This window comes from Aspergillus saccharolyticus (genome assembly GCF_003184585.1).
Source record: "Aspergillus saccharolyticus JOP 1030-1 unplaced genomic scaffold BP01scaffold_56, whole genome shotgun sequence".
Classification (NCBI taxonomy): Eukaryota; Fungi; Ascomycota; class Eurotiomycetes; order Eurotiales; family Aspergillaceae; genus Aspergillus; species Aspergillus saccharolyticus.
The window spans coordinates 95,093-118,006 of NW_020290666.1; the positions used below are offsets into that span (position 1 = coordinate 95,093).

General features: G+C 33.4%; 6 protein-coding genes across 6 annotated transcripts; 3 read left to right on the forward strand and 3 right to left on the reverse strand.

Moving 5' to 3' along the window:
• Positions 1 to 2,428: 2,428 nt before the first annotated feature.
• On the forward strand, positions 2,429 to 6,548 carry set1 (histone methyltransferase SET1; the record flags this gene model as incomplete). The annotated part of the gene is made up of 2 exons (XM_025578827.1): positions 2,429 to 6,026; positions 6,084 to 6,548. 2 exons carry the CDS (start codon positions 2,429 to 2,431, stop codon positions 6,185 to 6,187), a joined length of 3,702 nt encoding a protein of 1,233 aa, XP_025426906.1. The 3' UTR covers positions 6,188 to 6,548.
• BP01DRAFT_419097 (RNA methylation protein TRM112) lies at positions 6,245 to 7,209 on the reverse strand. Its single transcript, XM_025579380.1, has 3 exons — positions 6,933 to 7,209; positions 6,684 to 6,873; positions 6,245 to 6,626 (listed from the first exon to the last, which is right to left on the reverse strand). The coding sequence occupies exons 1-3, from the start codon at positions 7,116 to 7,118 to the stop codon at positions 6,622 to 6,624; spliced, it is 381 nt and encodes a 126-aa protein (XP_025426907.1). The 5' UTR covers positions 7,119 to 7,209; the 3' UTR covers positions 6,245 to 6,621.
• A 159-nt stretch (positions 7,210 to 7,368) lies between these two features.
• BP01DRAFT_328877 (uncharacterized protein) lies at positions 7,369 to 8,816 on the reverse strand. Its single transcript, XM_025572963.1, has one exon. It carries the CDS (start codon positions 8,657 to 8,659, stop codon positions 7,505 to 7,507), a length of 1,155 nt encoding a protein of 384 aa, XP_025426908.1. The 5' UTR covers positions 8,660 to 8,816; the 3' UTR covers positions 7,369 to 7,504.
• A 225-nt stretch (positions 8,817 to 9,041) lies between these two features.
• On the forward strand, positions 9,042 to 9,489 carry BP01DRAFT_386898 (U4/U6-U5 snRNP complex subunit LSM6; the record flags this gene model as incomplete). The annotated part of the gene is made up of 3 exons (XM_025577696.1): positions 9,042 to 9,147; positions 9,288 to 9,401; positions 9,467 to 9,489. 3 exons carry the CDS (start codon positions 9,042 to 9,044, stop codon positions 9,487 to 9,489), a joined length of 243 nt encoding a protein of 80 aa, XP_025426909.1.
• Positions 9,490 to 9,856: 367 nt separating this feature from the next.
• On the forward strand, positions 9,857 to 11,562 carry BP01DRAFT_190642 (S-methyl-5-thioribose-1-phosphate isomerase). Its single transcript, XM_025570945.1, has 2 exons — positions 9,857 to 10,750; positions 10,801 to 11,562. Exons 1-2 carry the CDS (start codon positions 10,224 to 10,226, stop codon positions 11,414 to 11,416), a joined length of 1,143 nt encoding a protein of 380 aa, XP_025426910.1. The 5' UTR covers positions 9,857 to 10,223; the 3' UTR covers positions 11,417 to 11,562.
• BP01DRAFT_190654 (uncharacterized protein) lies at positions 11,562 to 12,056 on the reverse strand. The gene has a single exon (XM_025570946.1). The coding sequence runs from the start codon at positions 11,981 to 11,983 to the stop codon at positions 11,708 to 11,710; it is 276 nt and encodes a 91-aa protein (XP_025426911.1). The 5' UTR covers positions 11,984 to 12,056; the 3' UTR covers positions 11,562 to 11,707.
• Between the last annotated feature and the right edge of the window lie 10,858 nt (positions 12,057 to 22,914).

The window sequence follows — 22,914 nt, forward strand, 5'->3', positions numbered from 1 at the left end:
CTAAGTTATATAAATTTATAGAAAAATATATATAATAGAGTTTAATTCTAAGTAGATTGAATTTTAAATTATTCTATTAGAAAAGAATAGAAAATAAATAAGTAGATACTTTATTATATTTAGAAATAGAATATATCTAATAAATAAGATTCTAGAGTATTATTTTATATAATCTGGATCTTTAGTAGAATACTAGAAGAGAATCTAAAATTTAGAACTAGTCTACTTACTATAGCTCTAGTATAGCTATAAGAATATAGAATAGAGCTAAATAGAAACTCTCTAGAATAGATATTATAAACTAAAATAGAACTACTAAAATTAGAGAATAAATCTAAGAATAGCTAGAATTATACTCTAGTACTAGATATAGACTATTAAATTCTAGTAAAGTATATATAAGAGAAAATATAGAAATTTCTATCTTAATTAAAGCTAAAGATTTTTCTAAGTAAATATTTAATAGAAGAAGCTTAGATATACTTTAGAGAAAAATAATAGATTTTTAATTATAAACTACTTTATATAGAATTTATTTAAAGTAATTATAATCCCCTTACTATAGAATATTTAGACTAAGAATAAATCTATCTTTTTCTTAGTAAAGTATACTTCTGGTCTAATATATCCTAAGATATAAGAAGATATATCTAAAACTATAGTATTTATAGCTATATAAAATTATAAAGAGAATTAAAATATAAATTATTAAAATTATTACTAATACTAGATTAACTATAATAAAAGCTAATTATAGATTTTATTATTAATTTATCTGATAGTAAGTTATATATTTCTTAGCTATTCTTATTGTAAGGGCTGAGAGAGCCCTACAACTTCCCTTTAGGGAAGAAAAGTATCACGTGGGCGTATCAGTAGGGCCAATAGGTCCACAGTCCTAATTCAAGGGATGAATTAGCGACTGTGGGTAATGCTGGCTGAACGGCTATTGTTTTGAATAAGTCCTATTGTTTATTCCTTATACTTATCTACTAAAGAATAATATCTTTCAATAGACTTATAGCTATAATAATTAACAGTATCTTAACTCTAGTATAATATAGAGAAAGTATCTTAACACAGCTTTTAAGATTATAGTATTTTTATATAGCCATGGCAGCGGCGGTGTTAGTAGCTGGCTAACTGAAAGAATACTGTAAATTTTGATATATTCTGTATTTTATTCTTTTTAAGAGCTTTATTTTTGCTTTTTATTAATTAATAAATAAGATTAAATATATTATCTCTCTTTAACTCTAATTTATAATCTATTATATTAATTTATATAACAGGTGATAACTGAATATTATGTTGATTACTACTAAGAGAATTAGTATTGTTCTATAACTTTTGGTACATGCCTCCATATAGTTTCTATGAATATTAGTCTTAAAGACTAGTATCTATAGTAAATATTACTTTACTATTATAATATCCTACTATCTGTTTGTCTGGCCGCCTTTCTGACTGCCCTAGCAGTAGAACTTCGTCCTCATCGCTCCTTGATGTCTTCCGTCACTACTAACCAATATCATCCCAGTCATAAATCATCGTCTTCTATCATGACATCTATAAAATCTATTACTACTTTACTAAAATCCCAAAAAAATCTTAATAAAACTAATATAATATATAATAAACTTTAGTAAACTATTTCATGTAACTCTTACTAACTAAAAAAAATGGATACCACCTGCTTTTGGAACTCTCCAAAAATTCCCCCTTGGGCTACTATGTAGTTACATAGGAAAACAACAGTTTAGTATTGCACCAGTTCGGTGTCTGATTACATTAGATGTATGAACACACTATTTCTTATCTTCAAATGATACATGGCAACTGAATATGTGGTTACTTTATCAGGATGAGAACTTAATAACACATGGCTTGTTAGAGATTTAGTATAGTCCAGAATCGCTTTCCAACTCTACAGCGGATGATAGTTACAATAAACCGGGGATAGACGAAAGGAAAGGCATGAGGGCGTCAAACCACTTGCTCCGGCGGCAATGTACTCCAATGATTAGTTAATCGTACGCCCCTCCGCTTCTGTCACCTATCTTACCCATCGCGTTTCCGAGGTCGCGTTGGTATAGTGCCATCCTGCTGATTCAATCGACTTGAAATACTGGGATACTCTGTCTTTTGTCAAGGTTTCCAAAGTGCCCCCTGCCTTATCGTCTCTGCCCAGTATCGTTTTCCATAGTCCCGACTCTCTTCTGCGGCTACCACCTTCTCGCGCATCATTTATCGTTTCTCACACATACCGGCTTTTCCCAAGGTTTGTTACTTGACTCCTTTCGTTACCGCCTTTGGTTCCAGGAGAATCTCCTGGCAATACATTACCCATTAGACCATAAGACAGACATCAACGATGCGGCTTGATAGTCAAAATCCTTGTGGCTTTGGCTGGTAGCCATTTCTCATCATGTCGCGTACCTCAGCAGGTTTTGCAGACTTCTTTCCCACCGCCCCATCAGTTTTACAGCAGAAACGCAAAGCCACCCAGGACAGGCCTCATACCAAAGTCCATCTGGATGAAGATATTGACCACGAAAAACTCGCATATTCTGCGGAGCCTCAAAATGCGATTGATTCAAGTGTCTACCATACAAGCGCAGCCTCAAAAAGTGGTCTCCCCAGGGAAAAGAGATATACAGCATCCGGTACGATCCCAGATGAATCGACCAGTTTGACCAACAAGAGTCATTCAACACCTAGCGCTGCCGCAGCACCTACCCCCGTAGCGTTCACTAACGAAGGACGCTTGGATACGCTTACGCCATCTACCAATGTAGTGTCCTCCCCCGCGCGGAAGTCCAGCCCAGGACGAGCTAAAAAATGGGCCACGTCGCATGAAACAAAGCCAGCAAACACCTTGCTGCAAACCCCGCCAACACCACAGTCGCAGGGACAGGGACGGTCGATAGGAACCCTCAGAGGATGGAAAATTGTTTCGGACCCTGAAATTGAGAAGAAAACGTCACGAGACAAGCGCAAGAAGGCCCGCTATGTGGAAATCCTATGCAGCGAACAGGATGATAGGCCGCCAGATCCTCGACTCCTCATACTGAATTATGCGCGCGGTGCTGGCTGCAAGCAAAAAACAAAGTATCGTCCGGCGCCATATACATTGCGACAATGGTCGTATGATGTATCTACCACCATCGGGCCTGGGCCTCCAGTTCAGATAGTGGTTACCGGCTTCGACCCCTTAACTCCAATCGCGCCAATCAGTGCTCTATTCTCTAGCTTTGGAGAGATCGCGGAAATAAACAATCGTACCGATCCGATTACTGGGAGATTTCTGGGAATCTGTTCCGTGAAGTATAAAGATAGTGCCTCTTTCCGAGGAGGCGGCCCTTTACTCGCAATAAATGCTGCAAGACGAGCATATTATGAGTGCAAGAAGGAACAGCGGATTGAAACTCGAAGAATCCGAGTTGAGCTGGATCGAGACGGCGTTGTCTCAGACAGAATTGTGTCACGAGCGATCGACTCCCAGAGGATGGGTTACAAGAATACACTTTCGATTGCCGAAGACACAAAGCCCAGTACTCCCCACAATGAGCCGCCGCCGACAGCCCCAAAAGGCCCGTCAGGGAGGTCTTCGACACGTCCCATACCTGCGATTCCCGATGGACCAAGGGCTAGCTTCTTCAAATCAGTTGTACCATCATTAGTCGAGGAAATACCCATCCTAAGTCAGATCAAGCGAGACCCATATATTTTCATTGCGCACTGCTACGTTCCGGTACTTAGTACCACCGTTCCTCACCTGAAAAAAAGGTTGAAAGTCTTCGATTGGAAAGATATCCGTTGCGACAAAACAGGCTATTACATCATTTTCGAAAATTCCAGGCGAGGTGAAGAAGAAACAGAACGTTGCTATCAGATGTGTCACATGAAACCTTTGTTTACTTACATCATGAACATGGAAAGCCAGCCCTACGGAAACCCGGGCTACGAGCGCAGTCCCAGCCCGCAACGGCTTCAGGCAGAACAGCGTGAACGGGCTAGGTTGGATAGGATCAAGAGAGAAGCCGAATTGGACGTCGAAGAAGAAAAGAGACAAAGAGCAATTGATTTGGATCCATGCAAGGAAGTGGTAGCAATCATACTTCGAGACTTGAAAGATAAATTGCTTGAAGACGTGAAGTCTCGGATCGCTGCCCCGACTCTGTATGACTATCTTGAACCAGATAGACATGCGACGAGAAGAGAACAGCTGGGTATTCGGGCCCCAGAAGGCGCCAAGAAGCCTCTGTTTCGCATTGACCTAAGCAGTCCAGCTGCGACACCTGATTCACGTTCAGAGCTATCCTCAACCCGTCATCCTTTCCGCTCTTCGAACTTGAGCATCCTTGCACTTCCACGTATAAGGAAGACTCACCGTCTTAATCACACAGACGCCGCTTTTTTGGACGAGAGACGCAAGCAGCCCCTGCGGAAGAAGGAGGTTCGACCTCTTTATCATCGTCTACAACAACTACATCACGTGGATGACTCCGACGAAGATCAAAGGACGCCCTTCACGAGAGACACCGATGATCCAGACAGTCGTGCACCGAGTCGGATGAGTTCAGAGTCTTCGGATTCTGAAGATATTGATGAATCCGCAGTCGAAGACTTTAAGGCATCTGCCTTGGATAAGGTTGGCGATGGCGAGGGTTCGTGCAGTGCACATCGGGAGGGAAATGTTGGTGCCTTGATGGAATCGGTCAACGATGCCTCGGTTGCTTCGTATAGTGAACATCACGAACTTTCTCCTGCCCCCCGCAAGAGGAAAAGGGATAATGACAAGGTCAATGCGCAAAAGAGGCAGAAAGAGGACGAGGATTTCCCCGAAAGCCGACAGCATGAAGACCTTGTTGAGCGGCATTTGGGCGTGGAATCATCCATCAACATCGAAACTATTAGGGAAGATGTCGCTGGTGAGAGTTTCCTTCTGACTACTGAAGCTGATTCTAGGGAGCTCGCAAAGCGGGCAGTAGACCCTGCTGTGCTTGTGCGCTCACGACTCCCCGTGGAGGCCAAATCTCTTGACGAGGACCACGGTTGCGATTTGAGTTTCGCTCAAAATATTGACGTTCAACGAGAACCGGCAAGAACCGAGGTTGAATGGAAGGTTTCTAACGACGAGCCTCGCCCGACAGTTGAAGATGACGAAGCAATTGTGCTAGATCTTGATGGGTGGCAAAGTTTGATCAAAGACGGGGAAGACTTGCGATTCCTACGTGATGTATTGGAGGGATCACCCGTATCTAGCGTTGGAAGTCTTTCTGCTTGGGCCTGGAGACAAAAGGAAATCAAAGCGCTCAATCGTCCTGGAGAGGCGGGCCCCGTGCGCGAAACAACAAGTATACTTGGCTATTACGTTTCCAACATCACAGGAGCTGCAAGAACCGAGGGAAGAAAGAAGATTTTGGAGTCAGAAAAGTCAAAATATTTGCCGCATCGCATCAAAGTTCAGAAAGCCCGTGAAGAACGAGAGGCGAAGGCGAATAATGACCCTCACAGTGTTGCTGTCGAGGCCGCGAGAATTGCCGCAGCCAAAACAATATCCAAGTCAACATCCAGGTCGACAAGAGTCAATAATCGCCGACTTATCGCGGACATCAACGCACAAAAGCAATCCCTACCAACGCAAAGCGGTGATGGCGATGTTCTTCGTTTCAATCAGCTGAAAAAGCGGAAAAAACCAGTCCGCTTTGCTCGTTCTGCGATTCATAATTGGGGTTTGTATGCGGAAGAGAATATCTCGGCTAATGATATGATCATTGAATACGTGGGCGAGAAGGTCAGACAGCAGGTTGCAGATATGAGGGAGAGGCGGTACCTGAAGAGTGGCATTGGCAGCAGTTACCTCTTCCGTATAGACGAGAACACGGTTATCGACGCCACAAAGCGAGGCGGCATTGCAAGATTTATCAACCACAGCTGTACACCCAACTGTACTGCCAAGATCATCAAAGTGGATGGCAGTAAAAGAATCGTTATATATGCGTTGAGGGATATTGAAAGAGGTAAAGTCTAACTACAATCGTCGAAGTCTTTGCATACTGACACTCCTATCATTTCAGATGAAGAGCTTACGTATGACTATAAATTCGAAAGGGAGTGGGATAGCGATGACCGAATCCCTTGTCTCTGCGGTTCCACTGGTTGCAAGGGCTTTCTCAATTGATGACATTACACCATTGAGGCTACAAATCCTGGACTCTGGGGCAGATTTCGCGAAGATGTTTGGTCAAGAACTTCATATTAAGTTGCTGCATGAAGCATTCACGGCTAGACAGCAAGTAGCAGGAATTTGACGGCGCCGAACATTCTAGTACATTTTAGGGTCAGGACTCTTATTGAGGTTAAAGGACTCGTCCAACATAGGTATTAGTCGGGTCGACTGCATCGTCTCATGTCCCATCAAACCCGTGCATAATATCAGTTGTGATACAAACATTCAATACACAACCAAGGGAGTCTCTGCATCCTTTCAGAGAGGTAAACAGGGCAATCTTTTCTCCGGCAACATCATAGAAAAGTCCCCAGTCAAAATACGAACGGGGTATATAACAAAAGTCTGACCATGGCACCGACGCATGTAGAATTGTGCATCATAACTCATACTAGAGCGGAAAGCTATCAGTATGATTTCATATTTTCATAAGAGAAGTTCATCCTACCCAGGTGGCTGGGAAGAAGGAAATTAGCAATCCCTTCCTTAATCATGTACTCATGACCACAGTTGCCACAGCATAGTTTTCCTTCCACAACATGCGTCTCTAGAAGAAGTCTGTGAAGGTCCCTCAATGTCGTTTCATCATTGAGAGTATCGCCTTCGGGCTTCGTATCAGGGAGTCTGGGGAAACCCAGCTAAGAGTAACTGCGTGAGCACCTAAAGATCTCTTTCATGACAGCATTTGCATGCTCACCTCGTTGGCTATCATACGCAGACCTTCCCAGTCGATTCGCGGCATGATATTTTGTAAGAATACTGGCTGGTAGTCGAGCTCTTGCAGCTCAAGCTCAGCATCTTTGAAATGCAAGGGATAGGATGACGCAGATGCTTTGCATCCTTTGACAGCACAAGCCAGAAAATTGGCGGTCAGTAACTTCATTGGTGTTGAGGATGGTTGAGGAACTTCGTAATCTATTTGCAAAGCGAACAAACTTGTGAAGGCTTATATCTGAGGTGGGCGAAAATTTTGGCAGGCTGTTTTCATGTTACGTTATCATACTTCCCGTGTAATGAATTCTTTTGCATCTGCAAGTGATTTGCCCGCTTACGATGCCAGGACTAGTTTTTTTGATATGAAACGGGCAATTATTTTCCTCAGTCAGATTTAGCTGTATTAGGTAGGGTAATCACAAATATGGTCTTAACCAGAGATTACCTGGCTTGAAGTTGTTTGTGTCTGCTTGCTTCAGTCTCTGTTGCACGTGACATATAATTACTGCTTGCTGTAAACGTGCAAATCCTACTACTATAAGGATCCATAAAATGTCACTTGACTATAACATCAAGAAGATCATCATCCGCAAGATTATATTCTGCAAGGGTACATCCAGATTCCAAGCGCTCACCATCAAACACCAGGTGAACCTCATGTTCTGGAGGTATCTGTCTTGCATCGCGAAACAGACATATCAACTTTGAGACATGCATCTGAAGATTGACTCTCAACCTTAGATCTTTGAGGCCCGGGGACATTAAGACTATTTTGCTGAACTGTTGCTCCACAACGGTAAAGTCTGCAGTCTGGTCCAGCTTAGCAGGAGACAGCGACTGGCCAATATCAAGGTCAAGACTTTTGCCGGTAGTGGCTTCAATGTGTATTTGCAGGTCCTTACTGTCATCCTGTAGCACAGCATAGGCATTTGGTCTAGACAAGTATTGACTCTTGCACCCAAACCCCAGACTGCGGCATGTAGTAACATCGAAAAGCCTTTTCCCTTTCCAGGTTAGGTAGATGGAGTTCTCTAGTTCTTTCGGTAGGCCTTGACGATCAAGCCATGCGAGGCGCACATCTCTCAACGGCTGGTGTAATCTTCGGCGAACAATGAGTGGTCTAGTATTGTAAATTGTCGATGTAATGAGAATCTGGACAAATGGCTCTTCAGACGGTATAAGCTGCTTGCTGGGAGTCAGGGGTGGTTCAGTAGGGCTCAGCGTATTTGTGGATTGGGAGACGTCAATGCATGCCCTGTTGCTTTTGCTAGGGCACCCCGCAGCCAGTGTATCACTAGCAACGAATTTGTCCTGAGACTTTACGACAATACTGTGCATTGGGCGATCAATGGCATGGAGATCCGTCCCTTCCGCAGCGCGCAGGGCTGGATGTGGAACTTGACTGCTTGATGTATTTTCGCCTCTTTGCGCAAGATCGCAATCGGAAGCCGTGCTCTCAGACGGCGTTTGACAACTGGAAGACCTTCCGTGGGTTTTGCAAACTCTTGATGGTAATGTGTCAGGGCCATGGTTCTCGTTTGGTATGTGTCGCTTTCTGGAAGTCGTCCCTTGATTTTGGTGTGCACGTCGCATATCCTGATTTGTAGAGATTATATCATTGTAAACTTGACTGGCATGCCGGTAGAACTGAACATCCTGGGTTTCATCTCCCCTGCTTGCCCAGGATGGTTTATTGAAGAATGAGCGCATCAGTGCGACCTTCGATGAACGAGTGTCGGTTCCAAGTTCGTGACGACTATAAGAACAGTGAATCCCAGAATTGGAGCAGGCGCGTCTTTCCAGAAGACGTGTTGAGAATTGGCTTCCAATCTTGATACCAGCCTCTTCGGCCAGTGTGTTGATGAACACGACTAAGTGACAACTTCTGATAAGAAGCACGTGCCTAAGCCGGGCCTTATCTACTCCGTAGGCACGAAGCACTAACTACAGAGCTACTTGTACTCGTACTCAGTACTTCGCTAGGCATTCCATAACAAATTGATATCAACTTTCGGTGGGGCTGTATTCAGACTGATGAAAGTCGCTCGCTGACTTTTACACATCAGCTCTTTCAAAAAGTGATTACGTCAACATGGAAAATGGTACATCCTCTGAAGGGAAAGATCCTTCGGCTTTCCTTGGTGAGATAATCGGCGCTCCAGTAACCATCAAATTGAACTCTGGTGTTGTTTACAAAGGTATTTCCCCAAGCTATCCTCTTCGGCCACATACCTCGCGGAACAAAAATCCTCAGTTCCCAAGAAAAATGTATTAGGAATTTGAAAATGTCAACCGAGAATGACAAAGTTCTGAATCTGGGAGGCTAATACAAATCTAGGCGAACTCCAGTCAGTTGATGGCTACATGAACATAGCTTTGGAAAAATCCGAGGAGTTTGTCAACGGTCGTTTAACGCGGACCTATGGTGATGCTTTTATCCGCGGTAATAATGGTTCGTCGAAACCGAATTACCCATCCCTGGTGTCCTACGAGCTCCTTCTGATTCATATGGGCTAGTGCTTTACATCTCCGCTCACTGAGAATCTCTATCATTGACATCACCTTGATCATCTGAGGGTGACGTGTAGGCCCTTGTCATAATAAGGGACATCAAGGAGCCATCACATTGCCTGGGCACTGTAAGGGAGGGAGACCTACAAGGTAACAATATTATGATAAGAATGAAGAAAAGACTGGGAACCATCATTCAAATCTTAAAAAAGCAAAACAACTTCTGAGTATAACTAGACAGGAATTCCGCCTCTCGTTAGCACGGTGCTCTATTGAGCATGGCACATCGGCTGATTTTAGAGTTGGTGGAATTGCGGAAATAACCAGCCTCTGAAAACACGCTGACAGCCTATGATGCACAGGTTGATCCAGGAGGGAAATTCTTAGAGCTAGCCTGAGGATGTGTGCAAGGAACTTATCACTCTTCACTTAACATATGATATGATAAGAGGTCAATATCATATGACTTATAACACGGAACTGTATCGGGCACTTACCTAACTACACAGTACGCCAAAGTACTACTTCGTATGTACTATGCTGTGTATGTGATTGGGATACCGCTTGCCATATTCGTCCCACCTATGAAACCGCCTGCAGCGAACACCTCGACGTAGGATTTTCCCCGCCAGTCAACTTGGAGGAGTGCAAGACGGCCCCGGCAATCATAATTTTCTCACTATTGGACCTCGATCGCTGGCATAGCTGTTGTTTTGACTCCTGTTATTGTTCGTCGTGATTCTTCAAGATATTTATTACAAGCATGACTCTACAAGCGATCAAATACCAGGAGGGCGTTCTTGCGATCATCGACCAACTGCAACTTCCTTATGTGGAACAGTATATTCAAATCAACACAAGTGAACAGGCTTGGCATGCGATCAAGGCTATGCAGGTCCGGGGAGCGCCGGCCATCGCTATAGTAGCGGCACTCGCCCTTGCGTCTGAGATCCACGCTTTAATCTCAAACCAGAGTCTATCCCCTGATGCAGATGAAGTTCGTGCTTTCATTGTTGAAAAGCTACATTACTTGGTGAGCAGTAGGCCTACTGCTGTCAATTTAGGTGATGCTGCGCGGAAACTTGAGGTCGTGGTGGCTCGGAGCGCTAGCCAGCCTGGGGCAACAGGTCACGAAGTCGCCATCGCCTTCATAAAAGCCTCAGAGGCAATGCTGGTAAAGGACGTTGAAGACAATAAACAGATCGGTGAAAACGGCGCTAAGTGGATTTTGTCGAACGCGTTGGCCGGAGGGAAGTCAAAGGCTACCGTCCTGACCCATTGCAATACAGGGTGAGTGGTCTATAGTCATTTCCGGAGTTCCAATTCTCATTCCCAGCCAGGTCTCTAGCGACATCGGGGTACGGGACTGCCCTGGGAGTCATTCGCAGCTTGGCATCAATGAATTGCCTGCGTCACGCGTACTGTACTGAAACCAGACCTTACAACCAAGGTTCTCGACTGACAGCTTTCGAATTGGTGCATGATAATCTTCCCTCTACCTTGATAACAGACTCTATGTCTGCCGCACTGCTTGCCAGCCCTCAGGCTGGGGTGGACGCTATTATTGTCGGGGCGGATAGGGTTGCAGCCAATGGAGATACTGCCAACAAAATAGGGACATATGGGCTTGCTGTTCTGGCGAAGCATCACGGTGTGAAGTTTCTCGTTGCCGCGCCGCTTACGACGATTGACCTATCAACTAAATCTGGAAGTGACATTGTGATAGAAGAACGACCGGCCGTTGAGGTTACAAAAATCAAGGGACCCTGTGAAGGCCATGTCTACACGGGCGGAGAATTCGAGACTGTGCGTATAGCTGCAGAGGGCATCAACGTCTGGAACCCAGCATTCGACATCACGCCAGCTACGCTCATCGATGGTATAATAACAGAGAAGGGAGTTGTGGAGAAGACGCCAGAGGGTCACTTTGATTTGGTGGAGTTATTTGAGGGCTGATTGTTAAGATCCAGCTGTGCATGCGTTCCTGCTTGGCTGAATCCAGGGTCGCCCGAAGGCGCGGCCTTGCTTTCTTTGACCTCGCTGAGAAGCCCATCAATTCTTGATTCGAGTTGACATAGATGCTGCTCCAAGGCTAGTGCTGCCTCCTCGCCTCTGAGCAGGTGATTAACTTGTGTTGGCAAAAGTCCCTGCTGTGTACGTACTTGGTTATATCGTTAAAGGCCTATTGGGACTCAATCAGTATGGCTAGGGGTAAGAAGCATGGGGCATATAAACTTTGAGCTTATGTCAGGGCAGGTAGCAGCAGAATTTGTGCCTTACCATCATGAATTCACCGAGATGATTCTGGTTATCCTGTAAAGGCATCCTGTAATTATGCCGTGCAATGTAGATTGGCGGGTTCCAGAGATTGTGACCAAAATTGAAAGCCTTAGCATGGATAGATGGGTTGAGCAGAGGAATCTCTAGTGTCATCCATTTAAGTAGCTGAGTCTTATCAAGCAGGCAGGAAGGAAAACTAGTACAATACATAGTCAAAAGTCTCGGGACACCCGCCTTCCGCATCAAAATACGCCTCTCTTCAAAACTCAATTATTCTACTATTTCTTTCTATATACAAAAGCTCTTTGGTGTTGAGGCTCTACAGCCTTAGTACTTTGTATAATAGTCCTTCGCTTTACAAACAGCTGTAATATATTATAGTATTAATAGAATAAGATTATCTAATACTATTTATAATATACTATTCTAATACTTATAAAAAACTTTACTAAAGGCCTCTTTATTCTCTTCTTTATATCTATTAAGTTAGAGACTTAGATAATACTTATAAAGAGTTCTTTTTAAGAGTATTTAGATATACTTAATTAGATTTAAATTAGATAAATACAGAGACTAATCTATAATTTAAATTCTATATAATTTAAACTAGTTTTTGACTTTATCTATATAATAAATTAGTATATTATCTTATTAAAATATTATTCTAGACTTATAGATTAATTATAGACTATTTTCAAGAGTCTAAATATAAGAAACTTATATATAACTATTATAAGATATATTTAGATTATATTCTATAATTATAAGCTTTATACAGCTACTAATCTATATTCTAATCTAAACTATTTAATAATATATCTTATTATAGTATTATATATTAACTAATCTATATCTATAGTCTTTATTAACTATTTAGAATATATATCTAATATCTTTTAAAGTATCTTATTTAACTAAATATTTATTTAAAAAAATTATATTATTCTAAGTTAGTTTTTTAACTTATTATATATAGAATTTATACTATACTTTAGTATCTTTTTTTTATAAGAATATTCTCTTTTTAGTCTTCTATTTATATACTTTAGAGAGATAAAGAATATATCTAATTATAGACTTAGAGATCTTAATATCTATATCTATATATATTATAGAAACCAAGGCTTTTCAGCTTATTTTTAGTAATTAATAAACTATTAAAAAGATATAATAGTATATAAAATAGCTAAGCTTTTCGATCTTCTATTATAAGATAAAGATTTAACTTAGTAGTAATTTTAAAAGTATTTATATATATAATAAATTATTAAATATAATATACTAAATTTCTAAGTTAATTTAATTAGTAATTACTTTATCTCTAGTTTAAAAAGAATTATAGAGTATATTTTAGATAAAAGTTTATAAGAATAGCTATAATTTATACTAATTCAGTATCAAAAGACCTCATATTAGTGGTTTAGTGAGTGGTTGAAGTTGTTGATATTTCTAACACGTCGGGCGCGGAAGCGGAGTGTCCCGAGACTTTTGATTACTTATTGTATCTTATTATAGTATTATATTTTAATTATTTTATAGCTATAGTCTTTACAGATTATTTAAATCTATATCTACTATTCTTTTTAAAGTATCTTAATTAAATACTTATTTAAAAGAATAATATTATTCTAAGTTAATTTTTGAATCTATTATCTATAGAATTTATACTATACTTTAGTATCTTTTCTTTATAAAAATATTCTCTTTTTAGTCTTTTATTTATATACTTTATAGAGATAAAGAATATATCTAATTATAGATTTAGATATCTTAATATCTATATTTATATATATTATAGAAATCAAGACTTTTTAGCTTATTTTTAGTAATTAATAAACTATTAAAAAGATATAATAATATAAAGAATAGTTAAGCTTTTAAGATCTTCTATTATAAGATAAAGATATAATTTAGTAGTAATTTTAATAGTATCTTTACTATTATATACGAAAATGTTACAATTTAATTAAAAAGTCGATTTCTCAGTCAAATCTTAATATAGTTTTCTAAAAATAGGCTTATCTATTACAGTAAATTCTATCTTTTATTCTATATCAAATTCGTAGCCCCACTTGTCTAAATAGGTAAGATATTAGAAAAAAAGATGAATATTATATATATAAGCTTTATAGACTTAATTTTTAATATTTCTAAGAAATTCAAAATTCTATAAATAGATTAGAATTTTTACTATAGTTCAATACTATTTTTAGCCCAGATTCTCTTTTTTTCGATTTTTATAGATTTTTTAAATATAGATTTTAGTATTTTCTTATATAAAATACTTTACTCTACTTTTACTTAGCTTATTAATCTCTAACTAATAATTCTCACTATATAAAAAAATTCTACTTATTCTTTTAATAGTCTATTACTTCTATTTATATTCTTATTTATAGCTTTGTCTATTTTTACTTTTATTTTTCTATAGTTTTCTAATATTATAGAACTCTGTTATAGTCTATATTATTAGAATAGTTGAATTTCTTATAGATTAGTATACTTTGTATATACAGCTGCTATTAGTATCCACTAGATTACTTTTAATATATAGTTCTAGACTATTCTCTAGGTCTATATATTTTTAAAATATACTTTATTTATTAAGTATTCTTTCTATTCTTATTCTACTAGTCTATAATTAATCTATCTTAATTCTTAGTTATATCTTTACAGCTACTATATAACTACTTAACCTCCGGTTGTTTTATCTTATAGACTAGATAGATTATAAAGAATATCTATTCTTAATCTAATTTCTAAATTCTTTCTAATTATTTAGATACTTATTAATAATACAGCCTGTTAGCTGTCTATTATTTAGAGAAATAATTCTATTTATCTATATAAAAGATCTCTATAGTATTAGGAATAATTATAAGATCTAGTATAGAATATACTATATATCTACTATTTTTATTAATAATCTATTAAATTATATAATCTTAACTATATAGATATACTATATTTCTTCTATATAATTCTATACTAGTTAAATAAATATATCTATAGTTTATCTATAGATTCTTCTCTATTTATAAAATACTATATAAAGAGTAATATAGTTCTATCTATAATCTATATTCTATTCTCTTTTCTTTATAATATTTATCTTTATTAGGATTCTAATAGTTATTAATTTATATTAAAAATTTATTATTATAATAGTATAGTAGTCTTTATATCTATAAATTATTAGATTAATAGATATATTACTAGTAGAAATATTCTAATAAGTATTATAAAAGAATTAATTTACTTATATAAACTACTAGAATATAATAATAGTTATTTATCTTTCTTTATATAGATTTGGTTTTATAATATAGAATTTAGTAATAATATTTATATCTAGTATAATCTATATCTTTTATCTTACTAGATTAATTAGTTAAGATACTTAAGAATATTAATCTGTATATTCTAATATACTAGTCTGCTTAGGAATAGCTATATAAGACTGATCTATATACTATTCTAATTAATATTATATTAGCACCATAGATTAATCTTATAATAGAAGAAGATATAGACTATTAATAGTATAATCTTTCTATATTATTTAAGATAGCTACTATTATTCTAGATATAGATACTAATTATAGCTGCTGTATATTTTAAGATATAATTCTATATTTATATACTACTAAAGGACAGCTATAGCTAATTTATATTGATGCTTTCTATACTTCTTATCTTACTTTATATTATATTCTTCTTTTTCTATATAATAATCTAGACTAATACTAGAATCTATAGCTTTATAAGGGTACTGCTCTATATTCTAATAATAATCTAGGCTATAAAGATAACTAATTAACAGTCTAGATATTTTATATATATTATATTTTTATCTATAAGAATAATTTTAATATACTATAATAGACTAAAGATTTATAGTAGTAGTATTTAGTAGATATATAGATAACTATTAAATAGGATAAGTTAGAGTAGATAAAATATAACTAGAATAAACTATAGACTAATTTATATAGTAGATTAATAAATTTAATAATATATAAAGATAATATCAACTTTATAGCTAAGGAATTAGACTATAGAATAGTTCTATTGTCTAGTTATATAGATAATCTATACTATATATAATAGTTTTTCTATAATACTATAACTATTATATAAGTTTATAGTCTATTATTACTTTTTATTACTATAATAGTGAATTCTAACTAGTCTAAGATTTAAAATAAACTATTCTATAGCTAGTCTATAAATAACTAGCTGGATCTTATTATCTATATTTATAAGTTAAAAAAGTAGAAACTGCTTTATTTATTTAAGAATACTAAGATTTTTAGGCTAGTACTAGTATAGTTCTAGATATTAAAGTATTAGAAATATAATTTATCTTATTATTATCTTATTATCTTCTTAATAGACTATAATTAATTCTTAAATCTAAATATTATAAATAAGATTATTTTAGCTAAGCTATCTAATCTAGAAATAGAGCTGGAGCTATATAAACTTATTTATATATATATAATTTATAATCTCTATAGTCTATTATATAATTCTTAGGTATCTTATTATAGAAAGAATCCAGATACTAGTAAGATTTTATATATAAAATATTTTTTAGTAGTATATTAGAAGACTATATTATTATAAAAGAATAACGAGACCCAAAAACCGCGCCAGCTACACCAAACAGCACGCCGCCATTGAATTATCGATCAGGAAGAGTGAGAGTTTATATATAACTCTATCCTCTATTACTCTATCGCTTTTTAACAGTGTTTCCAATCCTTATGATTATGTAATAGCTTAATATTATCTAAAATATTCTCTAGAAAGCTAATATAGTCTTAAATTAGAATTAACTACTATTATAAAAATTTATATATATATATAATAGCTATTAATAATACTCTTAAGTAATTTAAAGAAGAATAGAGAAAAATAAATAATAATCTACTAAGTTAGTTTTTCTTCTACTAATTAAAAATCTTATTAATTTTACTAGTTAGATTATAGAGATATTCTTAGTAAATACTATCTATAAAAATCTTAAGAAGATTAAAAGTATTCTCTAAATATAAATAAATTAATAGCTGTAGATTATTAAAATTATAAATATTCTTAGTACCAGGTCTATAACTACTACTTCTATAGGAATACCAAAAATATACTTATATATTAATACTATCTACTGTATAGTTACTACTATTATCTCTGGATTATATATAAACAACTGGCTTACTAAGGCCTAAACTAATATAACTAATACTATAGATAAGTTAACTAGCTTAAGTAGTCTACTAGTATAGCTAGTACTTATAGAGAATCTTATTATTTATATATATAAGATTACAGACTCTATAATTAATCTACTATAGTATAATAATAAGACCCTAATAGACTATATTAATAAAAGTATTATTAATATAAAGAATAAGATAATTATCTACTATAGGATTCTTACTGGTTCTATATTATTTAGTAGTAATATAGTTCTTATAGCTAATAATCTAAAGAATCTTAAATATCTTATCTATATATAGATATTCTAAGTCAAGGTACTTAGTCTAAATATAATAATTAAGTAGTATAGATATCTGATTATAGTATATAGTATAGATATCAGCTGTATTAGTAATAAAGATCCTATAAAATTATAGAGATTCTTAATTAAGAGGATTAAGACTACTAATACTAGCTATCTAGCTATTATATCTACTAAGATTATATATATTAATTAAATATAGCTGTAGAAAACTATTACTAAGAAGAGTATTTTCTATACTAGTAGTTAAATTTAGTAATCTAAATATAATAAATACTCTTTTTTAGAGAGACTTTATATTTAATAGTAAATACTTTAATATTAGCTACTATAACTATAATTAGTAACTTTTATAGTACTTTAAATACTAGAAATATAGCTATATTAAGTAATACTACTAAAGAAATAAGATCTATATATACTATACTAGACTATATAAATTACTAGACTATATATTTAAGAATAATAAGATATATACTAAGTATATAAACTATAGTTTAAAGTACTTTATCTTTAACTATATTTATATTAAGAAGAAGAAATATCTTAAAACTATCTAATAATATTAACTAAATATATCTATATTATATATTAAACTTCTTATTAGTAGTAGTAATACTATTACTTTAACTAAGCTGATTAATACTATTCTAGAGCCAAGCCCTAAGCTGGTATAATTATAATATACTTATAACTATTTAACTATAAAGACTAAGACTAAGATAACTTATAATAAGAGCTACTATAAATTAACTATAAAACTAAAGATTATAGAAATCTTAGCTATAAAGATTCTTACTAAGATAAAAATATTCTATAGTAAATAGTTAAAGTAATATTATAAGAAGAATAACTAGGAAGTTATAGAGATTAATATCTATAACTAAAGTCTCTCTATAGATAATACTCTAATATAGACTAGGATAAAGCTTATAGTAGCTTTAGTATATAGTCTTAAGAATATCCTAAATACTATAAAGCCTATAAACTACTATTATAGTTAATACTATAACTAATTTACTATTCTAGATAAGAATAGTAATAATAAGCTTAGTATCTTTATCTCTAATATTACTAGTTCTACTAAGACTATTAGTAATATATAATTATTATAAATAGCTTAAAATTATATAGATAAACTATTAGAAATCTAATAATATTATAATACATCTTCTTGATAAGAAGAGAATATAGAATATAAAACTTATTATTATCTAAGAATTCTAAATAAACTACTATAGTAGCTAACTAACTATATACTCCTAGACTCTAGGAGACTATTTCTATTTAATTATAAAACTAATATCTAGTATAGATCTAGTATTATATATCTACTTCTTTATAAGCAGATATATTAATCTAAAAATATAAATAATTTAATACTATTTCTGGTTTCTCTATATTTTTATACTATAGATACTAAATACTAGATATATCTATATTTATAATTTATACTAGTCTAGTAAGAATAGTAATTATTATAAAATTAATAAGCCTAAATCTATATCTAGATCTAAAGATAAGAATCTCTATAAAGAGAAGAAGAATCTAGTTCTAAAACTATTATTAATAGTATTATAGAAACTAGATAAATATATAATTCTTAGTAATTTTAATCTATACTATCTACTCTAGAATTTACTAGAATATAAGTATACTAATAAGACAGCTACCTAGCTACTTAATATTACTATAGATAGAAATCTAGGACTACTTCTGTCTAAGAAAGTAATTATATATAAGAAGAGTAATATCTATACTATAATTAATCTTATATAGACTATATAATAGCTTAGTAAATACCTCAGCTACTATTCTCTATAGAAGAACTAGTAGCTGGGTATTAACTATATATTAATCCATACTATACTTGATTTTAGACCTGCACCCACCCCTGTGGTGAAGTACTAGAACTGGCTAAATACTAACTAGTAAGCCTACTAGAAAGCCTTTACTAAGAGTCTATAGCTATAACTACTTATATACTAACTAGTTAGACTAATTACTATTAATATTATAGTAGAGAATCTTATTAAGATTCTAATTATAACTACTAAAGCTACTATACTAATAAAGATAATTATAAGTTATATATAGTCTAGCTATGCTAAGAAAATAAAGAAACTAAAGTATTAGATATAATAAGTAAAATAGTAGACTAAATTTAGCTATAGTATAGACTATAAAATCTATAGTAAAGTCTATAATATACTTTACTAATAGACTACTAAATAGAAGTACTAGCTTTACTAAAAAAGAATAGAAGATAGAAGATACTCTACTAAGAAATTCTAGAAACTAGTCTACTAGATCTATATATAATAGAATCTATAGCTAATATTTATACCTGTACTGCAAGTACTAATCAGTAAACTAGTTAAGAAACCAGAGGCTAAAGCTAAACTATTTTAGTAGATTCTATTTCTAGTAGTTAATACTATAAATCTTACTAATATTAAAGACTTTAAATATTCTAAGTCTTATAAAGTATTCTAAGTAATTCTAGAGAAGATCTACTAAGCTATTTAATAAACTATATTTAGAAAGACTCTTAACTCTAATAGATTATTTAATCTAGTTTTCTAGTAAGTTTTTTCTTTTATTAAAGAATATCTAAGTAAGATCTTTAATATATATCTAGATATAGACTACTACTCTTAGTACTTCTACTACTCTACTACTATTATTATCTATAAGCTAGATAAGAATAACTATACTATATCTAAGAACTACTATCTAATTATACTATTTAATACTATAGATAAGATTCTAGAGGTTATTATTACTTTCTAAATAAGCTATATAATAGAAGTCCTAGATTTACTTCTAGAGTATTATATTAATAGATACTAGAAATAATTCTATAACTATATCTTATATCTTATTCTTAAATAGATCTATACTATATAGTAGTTTAGCTATCTAGTAGCTAGTCTACTTATAGTAGATACTTAAGATATCTATAATAATATTATCTACTAATATCTTATTTATAATCTATAGAAATACTATATATTAATTAAAATTATTAACTAGATTATCTCTTTTTTTACTAATTACTAAACTACTATTACTATATAAAAGAAAATTATAGAGAAGAGAAAAGTAATTATAGATAATATTTAAGATTTACTACTCTTATCTATTCTCTATCTATTTTATAATACTAATCTACTTAAACTATTCTCTATAGATAGCTATACTCTAATTATTAGCTATATAGATAATATTTATATACTAATATAGAAAAATATAGTTCTTAAGAACTATATCTATCTATAAGATCTCTACTAATATACTAAAAACTAGTAATAATAATATATCTTAGTATTCTTATCTTTAAAATATAGTTTAATTAATATAGTAAGAGATCTTTTATATATAAAAATATTCTTTACTATATAGTTAAATAAGTCCTTAAACTATTATAAATATAATAGTTAAACTAATATAGAGCCTCTAGTATCTTAGGATCTTTTTAGATCTAGAACTAGTAGGAATTGTTTATCTTATATAGCTAAAAGTTAAAACTACTTAGTTTACTATAATACTTTTCTTAATTATAGACTTTATCTAGAGTATATTTATTATTAATCTCTACTATATATATATTACTATTATACTTCTATAGCTACTCTTTAGATACTCTATCTAGTTTATCTAGAATATCTAGGGGTTTTAGAAGATAACTACTAATATTATAAAGTACTTTAAAAGTATTTAATATAAGATTCTATATAAAGTAGCTAGGATCTTCTATACTATTATTTAGACTACTCTTAAAGTCTATCTTAATATACTACTACTATAGATTCTTATAAAATATACTATTAAGAATATCTATCTCTAGATTATAATATTACTATTCTACTATAGGGCCTTACTATTTATCTATTAAATATATTCTAGAAAGTACTACTCTAGTAGCTTAGAAACTAATCTAGTTATATTACTACTTAACTAATTAGAATACTGACTAATTAAAGATCTTAAGCTTAATCTAGATATACTAATACTTATAGAGACTATTAAACTAGTAGTAATCCCCCTATAGTAGGAGCCCCCATCTATAGATATTACTAATTCTAGAGAGAAAGTTATCTAGAGATATATTCTTCTATCTTCTACTACTCTCTTTATATATACTAATAGCAGTGGCTACTCTAATAATAGTAGAGCTACTATAGTGATTTATAATAAGAATTATATTTAACTAGTTAGCTATAATAATATATATATAGTATATACTACTAAGTTTACTAGTATTAAACTAGTTCTAACCCTTACTAAGGGAGAGCTAGACTATTTTATCTATAAAAAAGCTATTCTTTAGATAAGATTAATCAGAGCTACTCTAAAGTCTAAGTTAGTAATTATTCTTACTAATAACTAAGCTATTATCTATATCTATATAGAACTAAGATACTAATTAAAATAGAAAATTATTAAAAGAATTATTAACTAACTAGATTATATATAGACTACTAATTAGTAGATATACCTCTAGTAGCTTCTAGACTATAAGAGTATACTAGATAATAAACTTACTAATTAATATATTAAGATTACTATCTCTTAGACTATAGATTAATTAGTTAATATTCTACTAATTTCTACTATATACTAGTATCTGCGGGAGTTAGCTAATTAGTAATAGAAGACTAATTAGACTAGTAATTTATATAGCTACTATATCTACTATATTCTTATCGACGCAGTAGAGAGTAAGAAGACTCTGAGTCTATATACTAGTCTCTACCAGGCCTGGTTCTTGGTGCTACTTTAGATATTAATAGATAAGATCACTCTGGGTGCTTATCTGGATACTATTAAAACTACTAAAATAACTATATACTTCTATAGATAGAAGCCTTAATTAGTTAAATATATTCTTATTAAGTATTTGAGATATAACTTCCTCTAATAGAGTATTCTCTAGACTAAGAGAAAGCTTATCAACTTCTAGTATACCTTTAGTAAAAAGTTAGTATAGTAAGTAATCTACTTTATACTATATACTTAGCTACTAGATCAGTTTTATAGTTTAACTAATACTATTCTAAGTAATTTATCTACCCTGATTATCTTAATTAAAAGACTAAGATAACTAGAGGCCTATAAACAGATCTGAGACTACTAATCTATTTATAGACTAATTAGAATTAGTCTTCTTTATTAGATTTAAGAAGGACTAATTCTTCTAGCTAATTAGCTTTCTTTGGTTAGCTAGCTTTTATCTATTATATTAAGACTATAAGATCTGGGGGCCTTTAGGCTAACTAGTAAAGAAATACTAAGAAAGAACCTGGGTACTAAATTATATAGTAAACTAGTGACTATAGCAGCTGCTAGTAGAAGAAGAGACTCCCGCAAGATAGATATAGAGATTAAGTATACTTAATAGCTATTAATACCAACACCACTAGTTTACTATATGGAAAAGAAATCTATATAGGACTATAAAGACTACATGAGAGTTGAAATTTTAAAGGAAAAGAGAAGCCAACTGGCCAACTGGACTAGATAACTGGCCAACTGGCTGAACATTCTGTTTGTATATAATTTTAACACCCCTACGGCCAGCCCAGCCGCAGGACAGGGACCTGCCGCCACTCGGCCTATAGGGCTGACATATGCGTGTATGAATCAA